Below are 17,711 nucleotides of genomic sequence, written 5' to 3' on the forward strand. Positions count from 1 at the left end.
GTATTTGCTCATTCAGCCAAGCATCACAGTACATAACGACTCCATCCTAAACATGGTAGGTGACTGGACATCCAAATCCTCATTCTAATATTGATACAGCTGGTATTTTTATTACCACAAATGCATTACCTTCATATTATACAAACCACTTTGGAAGGAACCCAAAGTTTTTTTTCAGTCTTTGTAGTATATCCTTTAATCACACTAGTCGCTCCCCTTCCCCTGTGACCTGACTTTCTCCTGAAAAGTATGTTAAAACAGCAAAATTGGAGACAGAAAGGAGGAGGGCATTTGGCACAGTGAATAGCTGGTCAAAGACGCAGTCAATTTTATAACACTTCAGGGTCTCTGGAAGCAATTTGATGCCCCCCCAAGTTACTTGCAATACTTACTTTTATTCCTTGTGTACATAAGCTGTGGAAATAATTGCTGTGCACTGTAAATGCAAGTCACATTTCACTAAACTATGCAGTTTTCCACCAGTTAATAAGATCAGCTACTAAGGTTGGGAAGAAACAAGGCAATCTAATAATGTGAGGGGTATGATGTAAGAAAAACTATTCCTGCTACAAGTCACACATGCTCAGCACATGAGGCTGAGCAGCAGCATTTACATCAAATTATTTTAGATTGTCTCTTCACATTTTGCAAGTACTTCTGTACCATATCACTTTCTCCTTCCCCACATGGAAGAGTGGGCATTTTAAAACTTTAAAATTTTAAAAAATTTCTTCTGTGTCCTCTCAAACAAAGACACTTACTTGGTTTTAGCAGGGACACGGACACTACGTACAGTGCTGCAGAAAGGCATTGGGAGAGGACAGCTCAGCTTTGCCTCTCTGTCTGATGGCCTTGTTCTCTGCTGAGAGGAGAGAAGCAAAGGGAAACACAAATCTTGCCCCTTCTCAAGGACTATGACAAACAACAGTACATGTTGAACTGCTGCTGTTTTTATAAACGAAGTCACTTCTTTAGTGCCAACATGTGCTACTCACAGCCATGTTTAAAGGAAAAAACGGAACAACAATGAAATGCCCAGTGTTGTGATTTGAATGATAGAAGGACAATTTTGCATAGTTTAAATTGCCTGAAGAGCTCCATTTATTTAACAGAAATTTCCAGGCAGAAGAAAGCCAGCAAGAAGCCTGCCATTTTTGCAACCATGGGAAAAGACAGGTAGCAGTGGGAAGCACCTACCAGGTCATATGCAGCCAGAACCTTTTTTTGCACGTCAGGCACGGTCCCCAGAGGCTCTAGGTAAGGAAACGCGTCCTTCATACAGAGGGTAACAGAAGGTGCATTCTCACTGCTTACGAGCCGCGAGGACAGGGTCAGGATGCACTGCTTCAGGCTTGCAATGGGTGGCAGCCCACACAGCTCTTTAACGGACACCATGGCATTCTGGGGGAAGAAAAAGAAATAGTTTTGCACAAATCCTCACCTGCCAGCATATAGTCATTGCCTTGGGGCTTCCCTCTCCACCACACGTCCAAATAGAGGCACAAGCACACCTTCAAGCTCAGAAGGGTCATGTTAGCATTCGGAGGATTTTAAGAGTTTTGCTTTCATACTCAAGGCGTTGACAAGACAACATTGCCAGGACTATCCCCATGGCTAGTTTTGCAGCTACTCTGCATTACAAATCCAGCCCCCATGGGGACAAGTTTTGGTCCCAAGTATATCAAGCCACCAGCCTAAAGTACTATTTCTCTTCTCAACTGTTTGGAGTCCAATTGCTTTTGACGCTGCAATCGCCTCGCTCTCCTGTCATTATCATCCTCCAGCAAGAACAAGTTCCACAGACCTCGTATTTCCCATGGGAAAGGCAGGCAGAAAAAACATACTTTGTTTTCAGCCCTGCATTACTGCATCATAAAGAAATACAAACACTCTTTCTCCTTCATAGGTCACATGTAAGAAAATCAATACTGGATATACAGGTCAAACCCAACTAACATATGACTATTTATTTATTTATCAAGTCAGTGGATGTATGGCTGACTCACTCTCAATAATTTAGCTTTCTCAAGTCATACAATCTGTGATCACGACACCAAAAAATTTATGTGAGAGAATAATATAACAGCTCATAACTCACCCCACAATGTCTTCCTGAAAAAAGCCAAATGCCCAACTAATTAATAGAGAAGTCTCTCATTAATCAAATGCATTAGCATGCTGTTCAATCTAATGACAGCGTCTTTATGGAGCCTTCGCAAAAGCAAGATCTTGTACTGAAATTTTGTTTGGCAGGCAGATTAATGCTATTTCTGAGTTCAAGTCAAAGAATGTTTTCTTTCATTATAGTTCATGTATATAATCCTGACCTACACAGAAGGTGGAGTCAGCAGCTCAAAGTAGTTACTTTCAAGGCTTGCAGGAAAGGCTGGGAAGAGTTTCCCATTCTTAAAAATATGCTTAGACTATTCCTTTGGGAGCGATTTAAAACTTATGTCATTTTGTAAACTTTTCTAGCTGCCAACATTTCATTTGCTTTAGACTCCATCCAGAAGAGTGGGGTCAATGAAGTGATACGTATTTTTCTCCTGTTTTCAAGACAGAAAAATGAATTGTTTATGTATCTTTACCAAGGAGATAGACAGTTGTGGCTGATTTCAGTTTTTCATTTAAGAAAACTCATTGTTTAATTGCTCCTCAGTTTTGTTTCTAGGCAGCGCATGGACCTCTGAGCCGAGCTCACACTTACCAAACCTGCACAGCTGCCCAGCACACAGAAGACAACGCCCTTGCTGTGGCATCTCTCCTCCTGCTGCCCACAACAGTATAACCCAGGCACTTACACACAGTGAGCTCTGGCTCTCTTAGAGCAGAACAGGCAAGCAGACAACGTGCCAGGAGAACATCTGAGCCACAGTGCATCACCATTGTCTGGGCAGGCACTTAGCCAGGCAAGGCAACACGCTATTTAGCAAGGCAGAAATTACAACCCAAGCTGCCTTCAGCTGTGTACATTAAACATTCACAGCCCTTGGCTGAACAGTGGCAACAGGCGCTCAGGGCAATGTGCTGTTCTTAGCATGATGGATTTCGGTGGTGTAGACAATACTCTAACAAAAAGCATAACCCTCACTAAGTTAGCAAAACAAAAGCTTGCTGACATTTTCCTGCAAGAAATGCAAAGAAATGAAGTTTTTAAGACCTGAGGATGTAAATGTATCCGCCGGTTTGCTTTCCCGGACAAGCACACCCAGTAACATGTGTGTTCACAGAGAATATATTGATTTTTAAACAATTTTGCCTAGTCCCATATCTGCTTATTAGGTAACACCTGTAACTGTCAGCCTTTTGATGCTCAGTTACAAGCTGAGATGGCTGTGGGTCTGACACTTCTCCAATTTTCCACCAAGCTTTCCCTACTGGCAAGGCTCACCAGAACCTCCGCTTCTACGTTCAGTATACACCAATGCAGACAATAGCCATACCTGCATGTTCTCTCTCATGTCGGTAGCCTCTCGTAGTGGATGGACGGCCAACTTAAAAATGTCATCGATAGTCTTGAGCCCAGTGTTCCTCAGCATGGTGTACTCCCTTGCTTTCTTTCCTATTCTCACTGAGAGGCTGCGCTTTTGGGCCTTTCCACCTCCACTTCGATTGGTTATTGCAATATGAACAAAAAGTGTAACGTGCTCCATGATATCGCCAACAAAAGACCGCAGTGGTATGTGCCTGTATCCAGGCTGCAGGCACTCCAGTGGGATGGTGTACTGGCCTATGAACTCATCCCCGATGTAGTCATCATCCAAAACAACAAAACGGATCATAGCCAACTCTGGTAGATTGATCTGGAACTCAAAGCTCTCATCAAAAATTGGGTTATCACTGTTTTGCTGAACAGTTTTAGTTCTTTGTTCAGTGCAATCTGCAGGAATCCCGTGTATTTCTATACAAACATAGGGATCTATGACATCCCCTTTTGCACACGCACCTTTGGGCTTTGGAAAGTTCTGTCCACTGATTATTTTGACATGTAGAACTTGGGGAGAGACCCCCGGAACAATGCCCTTTGTATTTGCACTGAAATAAGACACTTCTTCACGCATTACTGAAGGCCTGAGAACATACCCACATCCACCATTCTGTAGAAACCAGCCAGTATGCAGGTCCATCATGGGTCCTGGAGTCTGATAGTTCATTGCCACTATCTGACAACCACAATTCCAAAAATCTTGAGGATTTAAATTACTGGAATCTATCCTCATGGCACTCGGGTACACTCTGGAAAGAAACTTTTTGTTGTAGTTGACAAAATCCTCAGGGTATTCATTTGCAATTCGACTGGCTTCTGCTTCACTAAAGGAGCAGATTTCCCAATAATTTTGAGCTTTCATGGACGTCTCAAAGTCTTTGTATTGAACAGATTTGCATAGGGACACCAAGTCAGATAACTCCCTGCAGAGCCAGATCAGCTTTGGTTCCCTTGAGAAGTCTTCTGACAGTCTCCGGGATATTTCAGCCTCTTCATCTTCATCTGTGACTTCCCCTTCTAGTACATCCTGGTTGCAGGGCAGCTTCTTCCCCTTTACAATGATCTTCATTTTCAGTTTTTCTGGTGATGGGAGGTAGGCTTCTGAAGATAAAGGTGTCTCCGTGTAGAGTTTGTTTCCAAAGATCCTTTTCATGTGTTGTACCACAACCTTCTGCTGTTGTACGGAGCAGTGGTTCCCCAAGCATAGAATAAGAGGGTATTCTGATGCAAAGAAAGCCAATTTGTTTATCACCTCAATAACATTTTGAAATGAAAGTGGCGATGTCATGTTGTTACGGTTACAAATAATGGGCTCATTATCTGGGCCATCACAGACATCTAGTTCAATACTCCGACAACTCATTTTTAAAGCTCTGACGTAACCATTGATATCAGCTGGCCCTCTGAGTTGGTCTTCAATTAGATATGTGTTGTGAGATGCATTGATGTAGTAATGCGACAAGGGCTGTGTCATGTCTTGGACAATCTTTTTGTGCTCAGGATCAAAAATATCACATTCAGGGGACAGCAAATATTGAGTAAATCCATCAATTGCAAGAAAACCTTTCAAACGTCCTTCTTGAGAAAGCTCATACCTGCGTATAATATCTAGACACATTTCTTCTGTTATGTGGGTCACTCCTTGCTCAGCCTCTAAAAACAGCATGAGGTCATTGGCATCTAGATACTCTTTGTTTTTAGATATCTGCACAAGTAAGAAATAAACTTCAGGTCTAGTGCAAAGTTCGCAGAATGCTTCACAAAATTCCTCTTCTGTTACTCGTGTTGTCAGTTTCTCTTTGCTCTTCTGGATTTCCTTGAATTTTAATCTAATTTTTGATTCCTTTAAGGTGGGGTTAAGCTTCTTTATTAGTTCCACAGATGTATCTTCTAACATTATGCCATTACCATCAACGTCTGCTGCTTCAAAGACAGTTTTCAGCCAGGCAAACCGTGGGGTATTATGGCTGCTTTCCATCAAATCCAGGGGTTGTTTGCTACGGGAAACCAAGTACCTCAATCCCGATACCCAAATATTGGCCACGTCAGCTGAATTGGCAACCAGGTCGAGGGACTCATAGTTCTCACCATGAATTACTGACAGCGCACAGTCCTCAGAAATCTGATCTGCAAGTCCGTTATTCCTGAACGTTTCTGTGTTCTTCCCTAGTCTGATTTCTTTTATAGCAGAAATCTCGAGCTTGGCTTTCTCAAGGTCCTTTTTGGAAGGCTCCCAACGAAGAGCCTGCAGGTCAGGATCCAAAGTAAAAAAACGGTTATAAATCCGGGAATTTGGACGAACCTTCTTCAGTTCACAGCCAGCCTGCATAAAGCTGATACAGTCACTAGCGCTGCTTATTTTCTTCTCTGACGGCATGCTGCTGAAGGACACTGTTTTCTTTCTTCCACATTTCTGGTTTGAAGGATCCTGTGAATAATTGTGTTTAAAGGAAAAAAAAGAAAGATTAAGTTTTCTTTGGCCATTCCACAAGTATATAAATAATAGAGAAGATATGTTTATGTAAAGATAATTCATGTTCTCCTGAACCTCAAAACACAACACATTATCCCTTCCCACCATTCAGTTCCCTGCTGAGCTATAAAACAATCATACAGTGACTTGACTGATTGTAGCATTTCAGACACCAACTTTCCACGAGTGGCATTTGCAGCTATTTAACTCTTCTCTAGATCTCAGCAACTTGCTAGAGGTGTGATGAGATAGCATTCAGTTGTGTCATGTCTTCAAAAAAGATATGGGAAGAGAACTTTGTACAAAGCTCCAGCACCTGATTTAAGATTTGCTTAAAAGTTGAGTGGAACTGCATTTACAAACAGGATTTAAAAGATGTAAAAGGGAAACTTTGGAATAAAAAGGCATTAGAAAAGAGTCTCAGAGTGCATAGGAGGAGAAGGGGAAAAAGTCAACAAAGCAAGGCTGGGAGGAGAGTCTGGGATACACCACCATGCCTGTGGGGCACACTTGAACACTTGGTGCTCAGCAGATGAGTTCCTGACATGCCTCTGCCTCTCTTCTGTCATCTTAGATACCTCATATAAAATGAAAGTAAAACCAGACATGAATCAGCCCCTTGAGATACACAATCAGGAAAATCTGGGCTTTCTTATTTGTATGTTTTAGTATCTTTTGCCAAGGGATGCTCTCACCATGGAGAGAAGACCTTTTCTGCACATCCAGCAGTGTGGCTCTCATGGATGCTTGTGTGACCGCCTGCATACCCCAACCTTCCTCACACTTGCTCATCTCTCTATGTGCTTTAGAAAGCAATTATTCAAGAACTTTCTGAGTACCAAGACCACAAAACACCACAAGAAAAGGAAGGACAACCAAGCAAGAAATCCAAAGCCTTTTCTTTATGGCATATTTTCAGGCTCCTTTTGAGGAGATACGTGTGACTGTCATTTCAGTATCAATTACCTACTTACTGCTGGATGTAAACCCAGCTGCTTGCAAAGCTTTTTGTAATTTTAGCTCAGCAACTAAATTTAAGTCTTTCTCAACATATTATCAATTCAAAACATTTCACAGTAATTACAAACTGCAAACCATTCTTTTTCTCTGCGTGATTTACATCTAATCTGATAGTATTCAAACAATCCACCAGTTACAAAACACCATTTTTAAAACATGTTCAAGGCTGTAATTTATATAGTTACACATTTCTCACAACTGCTCTCCTTCCAGTTACCCAGAGATACTTCTCCAGTTCCCTGCCTTCTGCCATTGAAGGGACTTTTGCTGCCTGCCTGGACCTCAGGTGCAAGGGCAGTCCCCAGGTGAGGAAATCTTGCTGGGTGCTGGCACACAGCCTTCCACCCTGCCGCCCTCAGGCTCAGTCCTGAGAAACACGCCACAGACCAGCTTTCCAACAGCCCTGGGGACCCAGTCTGAGGCACCAGAGTCAGTAAGTTCCCCAAACCTTTGCATTTGGACTGCAAGTTTCCTGTAGCTCCCATGTATCTGCTATGTTATTCAGCCTTCCTCAAGTCAAGCTGCCCTGCAAATCCTAACTTAAACCCTAGTACTAGTCATGCCAACCATCCTCTCCCATCTTTACCTTCTTGCTGCTCCTCCCTGTCTGCACTCAAACAGGATCTCACATAGCTTCGCCAGCCAGACCAAAAGTCTTGGTAAAGAATGCCTTCACTTGTAATTGGCATTTTTGTATAGATAGTTCCAGCAAATTAGTCAGCAGAGACATTACTACAAAATTACTGTTGTCATCCACTCACTCCATTCAAAAACATCTGATATATTCCCAAAACTCTGGACACGCAAAGGACTTAAAGGCATGGGATCTATTGGGAACAAACTCAAAACCACTAAACTTCTTAGGTTAAAGATTTCTCATTGAACTGCTAAAGGGACTTCTGTTGACAGGAAGAATTATTTTAGCCATTTGTTGCAGTACTTATTATAAGAATAGGTCTTTTAAGAGAAAATTAAAAGATGAAAATCAATGAAGTGAGTGCCTTGGGCCAGCTACTTTTCAAATTAGTTTTCTGCTAAAACATTCTATGGCTGCATTAGCACAACATGTTTTAATATACATCTGTGGCCATGAAAATATTCAAGCAATATATGTAGATGAATGTAAATCCCTCACATTCTAGAAGAGTTTTGTTTTTTTTTTTTCCCCCCTCTGATTTATTCACTTTTAGGTAACCCACAGTTAGACTATTACTCAATTGAGAATTTTAGGAAGGACAAAGGCATGTATCTCTTCCGCTGAGGCATCCAGTATTGGTTAGCAACAGAGGATTTGATGGTACATGGAATGGCTTGGGTTGGAAGGGACCTCAAGGATCACCAAGTTCCAACCCTCTGCCACAGACAGTGTTCAAATACTAGACCATGTTGCCCAGGGCCCCATCTCATCTGGCCTCAAACATTGTCAGCAATGGGGCATCCACAGCCTCTCTGGGCAGCCTGTGCCAGCACTTCACCACCCTTTCTGTGAAGAACTTCCCCCAAGATCTAATCTAAACCTTTCCTCCTTTAGTTTAAAACCATTCCTTCTTGTCCTACCACTAAGAGAAAGGCCAGCTCTTAGAAAGCCATACACAAACAGGGTATCCTGAATAAAACTCGAAGAAACGTTGGATCATATTGGAATGCGTTATTTCCTTTTCAATTTGACACTTATTACTTCTTGTTTGTCTCCATAGCACCTCTAAGCTTGACTTCAATTCACAGAGCACCTTCTCCACAAATACGCTGAGAACAGTTGCCAGGAACTCCAGAAACAATTAAATTCAATAATATTTATTGGTTTGCACGGCATCCAGAAAAACAGGTCCAGACATTAGGTTCACAGTCCTATGCATCTTTTTTTTTTTTCCCCCCAGTGCATTTTGAATAAGAAATACACTTCAAAGATTCCTCTCATTTAACACATATAAGCTTAGTAAAATAGCAGGCACAAGGTACGTATTGTTTAAGAATAGCTGGCATCCTGTGGTTTAAAACATACAAATAAAACCTTCATAAACACATTCAGTTGAACAATCCTGCTTTCAGCTTCACCCTTCCCCACTTTTATTGCCCCTCTCTGCACTCTCTGATAGTTTTACTTCCCTGTGGCACCCTCCCCTCATTCGATGGCAGTGCAGGGCCTGGTGCCCCCAGGCTTCAGTTGGCCCTTTTGGCCCCAGGGCACACTGCTGGCTCAGATTCACCTGCCATCAGCCAGCACCCCCACATCCTTTTCCACAGGGCAGCTCTCCAGCCTTTCATTTCCAGTCTGACATATCCGAGTGCCGGCCTGCCTTACATCCAAAAATTGCAAATGACTGTTTTCTAAAGATTGCTGAAGGAGGGACGCAGAGCTCCAGGCCCAAAATAGTAGAAGCTCTTCTGCTGCACACATCATCCTCGTCAGAGGGACTGGCTATGTAAACAGTGGGATCAGTAAGCCATCAGCAATTGTGGGAAAACTCCACCCTATCCACCCTAACCTTTGACCACTCAATCTTCTGCTGTTTAAATCAAAGAACTAACAGAAATAAATGTGAGATTTAAAAAAAATATATGAATAAACACTTTCCATCTCATTCCACTGCTTTTAGCAAAAGGACAGGACATAAATTGTTGAGTATGAAGTTAAGAAACAGGGCAGTAATAACGGCTGTAAAATAGCAACCCCGCACACTGACTTAAAGCTCATACATAATTTATCTGAAATCACATTACCTGCAGGACCTCTTACACATCAAAAGCATTCCAAGATTCTAAGAAGCACAAGAAAGGAGAAAAGCTTCTCTAACTGAAGACACCAAAGCCCTTAAAGAGCTGCAGGGTTTCTGTGAAAGGCTGTTAAATTTAGTATTGATGTTGAGAGCTAAACTTGTCAAGTGCAGTGAAGAGCCATTTCCACAAAAAACAATTCGTATTTTCACCGGGATCACCACACCTAGAAGAAAAGCTTAATTCTGATCTTTGCTGTTTACTGTGAACTTAGCGCTAAGAAATCAATAACAGACAGCTTAGTCTGTCCTCACAAATAGATTGTGATAAATGGTGCACCCTAAAAACTATATGGAAACACCAGAAGATCCACTTAATTGGCCAGGTGATTACCTGATTTTTATTTTTTTTCCCCAGGAGAAATGAATTAACTCTACACAGGGGTGGATTTTTTTTTCTTTTGTTTTTTAAAATCAAAAGAATCTCACAGAGTAAGGATACTCATTTTGTTCTTTTAAGATGCTTCTAGTATTTGTCATACACAGAGAGAATCCCAACCCCCCAAATTTTAAAGACGTACAAAAATTGTAGTAGGAAAAAAGTATCTTTATGTTAAAGAAATCAGTGTGTCACTAATGCCACTCCAAACATCTTGCAGCTGGTTGACATAGGATAGTGCAACTTTTCTATAATCAAGTAAATCAAGAGCAAAGAAAACATCAAGTCACTGTTGGCGTTAGGGCTGCAATCAGACCTCACACGAGGCAACTCAAAGCATGAACCCACAGCACTGGCAGGCTATTATTACAGGTAGCAGCGCTCTTTACAGAAACGCATTTATTATTCAGACTCAAAGATTTTTTTTCCATGAATCTCAGCCATATTCTGGCCATCAGCATAGAGTACCCAAGAAAAGTCCACTTCACAGATTTTACCTGTTCTCATTACAACCTCTGCTATCAGAATGAATCAATGAGCTGAACCCCATGTAATCTTCCCTGGCAAGGCCTGTAGGATGCAAGTACCAGACATCCACTGCAAAATTCATAGAACAGCAAAGAAAATATATACTTAAATATTTCTTCCATGCTGGCGACTGATAGCACAAAATAGCCAACACTGCACAGGCACTCAACAACCAGACAAATTCTTGAGGCAGCCACAGGCATTCTGCCACTTGGGAATCACAGAATGATTTGGGTTGGAAAGGACCTTTAAGATCACCTGGTTCCCAGCCCCTGTTAAAGGCAGGGACACCTCCCTCTAGATCAGGTTGCTCACAGCCCATCCAGCCCGGTCTTGCATGCTTCCAGGGAGAGGACATCCACACCTCACTGGGCAACGTGTTCCAGTGCCTCACCACTTTCACAGTAGAGAATTTCTTCTTAATATGTAGTCTAAATCTACCCTCTAATAGTTTAAAACCATTTCCCCTCATCTTGTTGCTGCCAGCCCTTATAATAAGTCCCTCCCCAGCTTTCCCATAGGCTCCTTTCAGGTACTGGAAGGCTGCTATAAGGTCCCCCGGAAGCCACCTCTTCTTCAGGCTGAAGATTCCCCAGCTCTCAGCCTGTCCTCATAAGGGAGGTGCTCCGGTCCTCTGATCACTTTTGTGGCCCTCCTCTGGACTCCACCAGCTCAAAACACACTGCTCAACAGTTTAGTAGAGCAGATGATAATGCTGCAGAAGTTTTTTCATAGAAAATTTCTACTAATTAAGGGATTTGAGCGTATGTGTAATAAGAACTGTATCCCAAGTTTAACACACCCACTGTTAAAAACAGAGATCTGTAATGGAATAAAAAATTTAAAGCAGACCAAATGCAGACAGATCATACGAGAAATAGCTTCAGACGGCAGGATCCAACAATTTTCCAGGTATTGAAACAGTCACAACAGAACATCTGAAAATCCAATTAGTTGTCACTAGTTAGCAGTTTAACTTGATCTCCACACAAAATACTAAGCACTAATTTTGTTCCACACAAAATACCAAGCACAACTTTCATTCATGGGATAGCAGTGACTGAGGATCTCAGACAGAGTGAGAAGAAAAGCATCACAGAAAACTATAATATCAACATTTTCGGCAGGCTCCTTTGAGCATCCCAGGATCAGCCAGCTGCTGGGAATGGTTAAGGAAGGACTGTCACCAAAACTGGTGATAATAACTTTACTGATAATAACTTTACCGTGAGCTTCTCATCAAAAAGGGAAGAAATGTTACCCTGCAGAACAGGCACTCTGAGGGCAGGAAAATGCAGTGAAGAAAACAGCTCAACTATGCTGAGATCCTGGATGGTCCCCTCTGGAGAAATTCAACAGAGGGCAGGACTTGTAATAGCTTGCCTGCTTTCCTCTTTCGCTCCAGTACTAAAAAACATTTTCAAATACTGGAGTATTATACGCTGGAGAGAAATGACCTGGAGTGGGAGAGGAAAGAATGTATGGAGGAGATCTGAGGAAAACATCGGAACCAAAATGATTTGCTATTCAAAGAATCTTTTGTTGTGTGAACTTGTTTGTGTTGTTTAACTCACTAGCATTGCTAAATTCATTCAATTAATCCTTGGAGAAAATATACTTTTGCAGCTTAAATGACAAAAGAGAGCAAAGGAAAAAAGTGGCAGAATGTGAAGACACCATCTGGAAGCACTTTCCAGAAATAAAGTCCATATAACACAAGAAAGGTTTATTTTCTGGCACAGTATGACACTATAATTACTACTCCAACTTACTTTCTTTTTTTTGTTTAATGATTAGGGCCAGGCAGCATAAAGTCAAGGAAGTGTTCAATGTCTGTAATGATCCTACCACTTCCCAGCTTCTTCTGCCATGGTTGTTCCTCATGTTCTCTCTTTACACCTCATCACCCGGCTAGTTTCCACAAAGGCATTCCTTATAGAATTACGTAACTCCTTTCTATCCAGAAATAAATTCCCGCATGACAGTTCAACACATACACACAACACCTTTAAATAATGCTGTGGAAGACCCTACCTGATGTAAATTTTTCATAGATCTTCATTCTCCCTCTGGAACATAAACCTTTATGACTCCTCCAGTGTCAAATCTATTCCTAGCTGTTTTTAACCACATAGCTTTAGTTTGGAAGGGACTTGCACAGTCCACTGGACTTTATGTCTCCAAACACTGCCTCTCCAACTACTCCATTATTTCCATGCATTTTGCTTGCTTGCAAACTGTAATGCTTGTGAGTCTCCAAGAGCACGTTGGATGTGGATTGGATTTATCTTCATGCACTAAGGAAATATAAACCTGAGAAAGACAGAGAGACACTTTGGTCTTCAAGCAGAAGCAGTAACGGCAAGCCTGGGGAAAATGAGTTCTCAGCTGCAGCATTCCCAGGAGATCTCCATAGTACAAACCCTCAGTCTTCTACAGAGTCTTTTTTCAATGCAGTTGGTGGCAACAATGAAAAGTGGTGTCTGCTTAAAGCAGCTAACCCTACAGCAGTCTCAGACCTGCCTTACAGAGCTTCTCCCTCCCTGCAAAGCAAAGCACAGCTCCTATTAGCCTCTCATCTGCAGACAAGTAGAATGTCTGCAGAAGCATGAGAATCTGTGCTACTTCAGACCATGGAGAAGTGAGTTAAAAATCAGGGGTCTTCATTAAGCACTAGGTGGCACAGCACAAGTCTCTCACTCAGGCTGGAAGAACCCAAATTACTTAGATGTAATTGATCAGGTTCATGCCTTGAATGCAATCTGGAGACAAGCCAGTGCCAAGAATAATTGGTGGAGTTCAGACAATATGAGCTTTTCTCATTTATGCTTATATAAAACTTGAGAATAGGTTTAAAGGTTTACAGAGGTGACTGCTTCATATCGATTAAAGCATGGATCATGGCAGAAAGGGCTACAGCTAACGGTTGGGATGGGAAGCCCTGTTCCTGGCTGCTGCTGCTGCTGTAATGCTGTTCAATGACACACAGTGATGGAAGCCCCGCTCTGAGGTGTATTTGTAAAATTGAGCAAGGGGTAATACTTAAAGATGAGTGAGCTTCATTCTGGTGACAGATTCATGGGGTCATGTTGCAAGGAACATAAATCCCATTCATTAGTGTACCTGTACAATCTAAGCAAGCAGCCATATTATTCTTTTGGCATAATAAGCAAGAAAAAAAAAAGAAAAAAACAACCACAAAGATCTGGGCTATAAAGCTGGGAAACACCAACGTCTTAGTGTGTTCTTTATAGAACTGTGCACACTGACCAGGAAGACCTGAAAATTCCACTGACAAATACAGCACAGGCTTTCCCCTGACATGAGGGCTGCCATGGCTCTGGGGAGTAGGAAAATGAGCACTGCAATATCTTCACATCTCAGCACAGCATTAACATTCATCTCATTTGCTAGTCAGAGATCAGTTGTTCTTTGTGCTGCTGTGAAGCCATCACCACTCTGTCTTTCCAAAATATGGAGACTAGAGCATCTTCACACTGTCATCAGGCAAAAAAATATTCAGCAGCTGCTCTGTATGCTTGTGCTACGTCCTAACATTCTCTGTATCCCTTCTTCAGAGAAAAGAAAAACACAAACCTGAACTAAAATTAAGGAGGGTCTCATTGAGAATTTAACCTAGTTGAACTCTTAAGGCTTTTAAAAATTTAAAAAAAAAAAAAGAAAAATCAAAAGAACATAAAAAGAGAGAGACCTCCATTGTATCTACGGCAAGTCCTTAAAATCTGATACAAGATAGTGACCTATAGATGTAGCTCAATCATCTAAGCCCTCTGTGATCTTCAGTCCATCCACAGAAAACAACCAATGCCAGACAAGCCAGAAAGGTGATGCTACTTGAAAACATTGTCTTCTGAGCAGGAAAGAAAGTCAGCTACAAGAAAGGAATACATTACAAACTGAAAATAGGAGATGTTGTTGTGGGTTATGAAGAGAGAAAAAGTAGGACAGTAGTAAGGGAAGAAAACAGACAAGGAACAACAGTAACCAGAGGAGCTGATACAAGTAGAAGGGTTTGGCAGTCAGTAGCAACTACAGCAGAGAAGGTGCAAAGGCTTCAGTTGCTTTGCTCTTGGAAATATCAGGAGCAGGCAAATTCCCACCAGTGGTCCATCACAGTGCAGAAACACTGGTATTGCTAGTAATATGATTACAAGAAAGCATTTGTTCACAAAAAATAATTAGAATTCCAATAGTAACTGAGGAAGAAAGGCCAAATCAGCTGAAATGGGCCTGGCTAAGCAACAACTTGTATCACTCATAATCCTATTTGCTACAACTCTGAATGCTGGATTTACAGTCTATCTGTAAGTAGAGTTTTCTCTGTAAGTAAAGTATTGACCATCTTTCATGGTCAAAACAATGGAAGGGCTTCCGTTAATTAATTAATTTAATATAAAACAAAATTATGATTTAGCAGTATTTTCAACATCAAGTAAAACAGCACTTGACAGACTAAGATATATCTCTTCTTTTATGAAATTAAAAGTTTGGTTTGATAAACGCAATAAAGTCATCATAATATACTTAGACACTGCCATTATGGTTTCTGCAAAGCATTTGACTTGGTACTGCATGACACTGCAATTAAGATATTGCAATAATAAACTCACAAGACATTAAATGGATCAAACACTGGATAAACGATGTGTCTCAAAGTGAATGTGAAACACCACTTCTCACACAGATATGCTTCAAATGGAGTTCCACAAGGCACTTGTTCAGCTCAGTTCTGTTTAGTATTTTTAAAACAACCTGGTAGAAAGCATATGGTAGAAAATCAATATCCATGGAGTCTAGAGATGATTCAAGGCCAAGAATAAAAAGCAATGAATAACAAAGTACATGGGTCAGTGATGAGAAATCAGAAGACTGCATGAGAAGTAATGCTAAAAAATAAATAAGCAAATAAACCACGTGTTCCAATAGGAATCAAAATGTAAACTGTACATCTAGAAACAAGGGCAGGTCTTGTTTACAGGACTGAGATCTATGAAACAGTAGCTTTGGAAAAACAAACAAATCCAACAATTACAATGGACCATCCCCTAGGTTAGCACAGAATGCAACAAAAAGGTCACAATGGTATACTTGGCTGTTTAAACATAACATTTGCAACGGATAGAGGTTTGAATATTTTTGTATTCATCCATAATTAAATGTTCTCAGTTTAGAAATTATGGTGAAAATTGAAGAGTTCACAGGAACACATCAATCACAAAGATTTTGTAAAATACTTTCAAGTAGGAGATCCCAGATTCTTTTAGTTCAATATATACATTGTCCAATCATGAGTAATTGTAGAAGTCCAAGTTAATATAAAGAACAGCTTTAATTGAAGGGCAATTGTTAAGCCATGATAAAGCCATATTTGGACACTTTCAGGATTTAACAGTTTCAATCAGTAGTTGAGTTAAACAGTGAATCAATCTACTTTAAGATGACCTTCAAATTAAGTTTCCTTATCAACCTTTTAGACATTCAGAATGTAGGCTGACATTATAACAGATGATGGATGATTACATAAAGATCAGTACTGTCCTATGATACATCTTTTCAACAGCTGGAAGTTGACATATGCAAAGTAAAAAAAAAAAAAAGAAACGAACTTACAAAAAAAAAAAAAGTGGAGAGCTGGCCGTGGTCATAACCTCCCAGCGACCACAGCAAAGTCTCCACCATCAGAAAGACCTTCATCATCACTCCTTCCAAAACAATGTCTCACATCTCAAATGTGATTTCATTTAAGTATTATACAATGGAGAGTAGACCAGATTTCCGCAATGTATTTTGGCCTGATTAGCAAAATATTGGTTCAAAAATTCTATCCTGTATTTTTCCAGAGTGAACTGTTGAACGTTACTATGCCTTCTGGTCTGGTATCATGGTGTTGTAGATTACTTGGCACCAGGGACCCAAAATAGGACGGCCAATTTAATTTCAGTCTGAATCTTATAACAATCCTCCAGGAATAATCTGTGTAATCCAATAAGCAACCCAAATCTTCATAGTCTAATCATATTATTTTAAGCCCTTTATAATCAACTTAAATTATTGGTTCATTAATCACATTTATGCTGATTCAGATTAACCGCAACCCCTACATTCAACAACGAAGTTTAAAACAAAAAAATCAATAGAATAAGAAAGATAAATTCTTTTAATGGGACTGTTTTTCTAATTGCCACTCATAATTGAATTATTCATTAAGTTGAGACAGACGACAAAGATGAATATGAACTATGTGGGTAAGAATTGTTTAATCAATCTGTACTATAGTTGGGGTGAAATTTTGCTTCAAGGGTGTAGCCTAAGGGTCCTGGCTTTCTGTAGGAGACAAAAGCAACTTGAGCACACCTAAGAAAGGCATTAGTTCCTTCAAGGGAATTGTGATGAATTTAGGAAAGTGTCCTTGAGGTGCAGGAGCTGGTACAGCTGGATACAAATGGCAGCACGTTCAGTACTTTACTTCCACTTGTAGGGTTGTTTCTTTCCTTAGCAACTATGTACATCGTGCTTTAGGCACTGTACTCACCTTCAGCATCTCCAGGCTGAAAAGCTAAACAGTAGGTTTAAGTTACGCCCATGGATGTAATCCTAGTGCAAAGAGCAGCCTGTACCAAGCCATGAGCCCTGCTGCTGCACTCCGGTAGGGAAGCAGGAGTTGGCGTGGCTAAAACTGATACAGAAATGAAACAGGAACTACAGTGATTTACTTAGCGTCAGCATAACAAGTTAAATGTTTGCCTTAAAAGCAACGATTTCCCCAATACTACAAAGGAAACAAGTACTCAAGGGACAGCTGTGCTAGCCTCATTAAATCACAGCACATGAATTTAATAAATAGGCATACAGCAAATTCCTAGCAACGTAGAGTTTGAATGTTTGCATTACTCATCAAAAACAGGAGTAAGAGATACAGGTTAGGAGTGCTTTGTTAAGCAACCTGCAGCATCATAAACATCCAGTTTATTTAAAGAATTATGGATTTCCTCCAGTGAGACATTAATTTTTTTTTTTTTTTTTTTTTTT

General features: G+C 40.7%; 1 protein-coding gene across 1 annotated transcript in view; it reads right to left on the reverse strand.

The window, feature by feature from the left end:
- PLCL1 (phospholipase C like 1 (inactive)) overlaps positions 1–17,711 on the reverse strand; it is an 88,851-nt gene that overhangs the window by 38,842 nt on the left and 32,298 nt on the right. Inside the window, exons 2-3 of the mRNA XM_010713408.2 lie at positions 3,444–5,915; positions 1,198–1,401 (exon numbers count right to left, since the gene is read on the reverse strand). Coding sequence (XP_010711710.1) covers positions 1,198–1,401; positions 3,444–5,915 — 2,676 coding nt within the window. The remainder of the gene's footprint in view (positions 1–1,197; positions 1,402–3,443; positions 5,916–17,711) is intronic.

Source organism: Meleagris gallopavo, chromosome 7, assembly GCF_000146605.3.
Source record: "Meleagris gallopavo isolate NT-WF06-2002-E0010 breed Aviagen turkey brand Nicholas breeding stock chromosome 7, Turkey_5.1, whole genome shotgun sequence".
In the NCBI taxonomy this organism is placed as follows: Eukaryota; Metazoa; Chordata; class Aves; order Galliformes; family Phasianidae; genus Meleagris; species Meleagris gallopavo.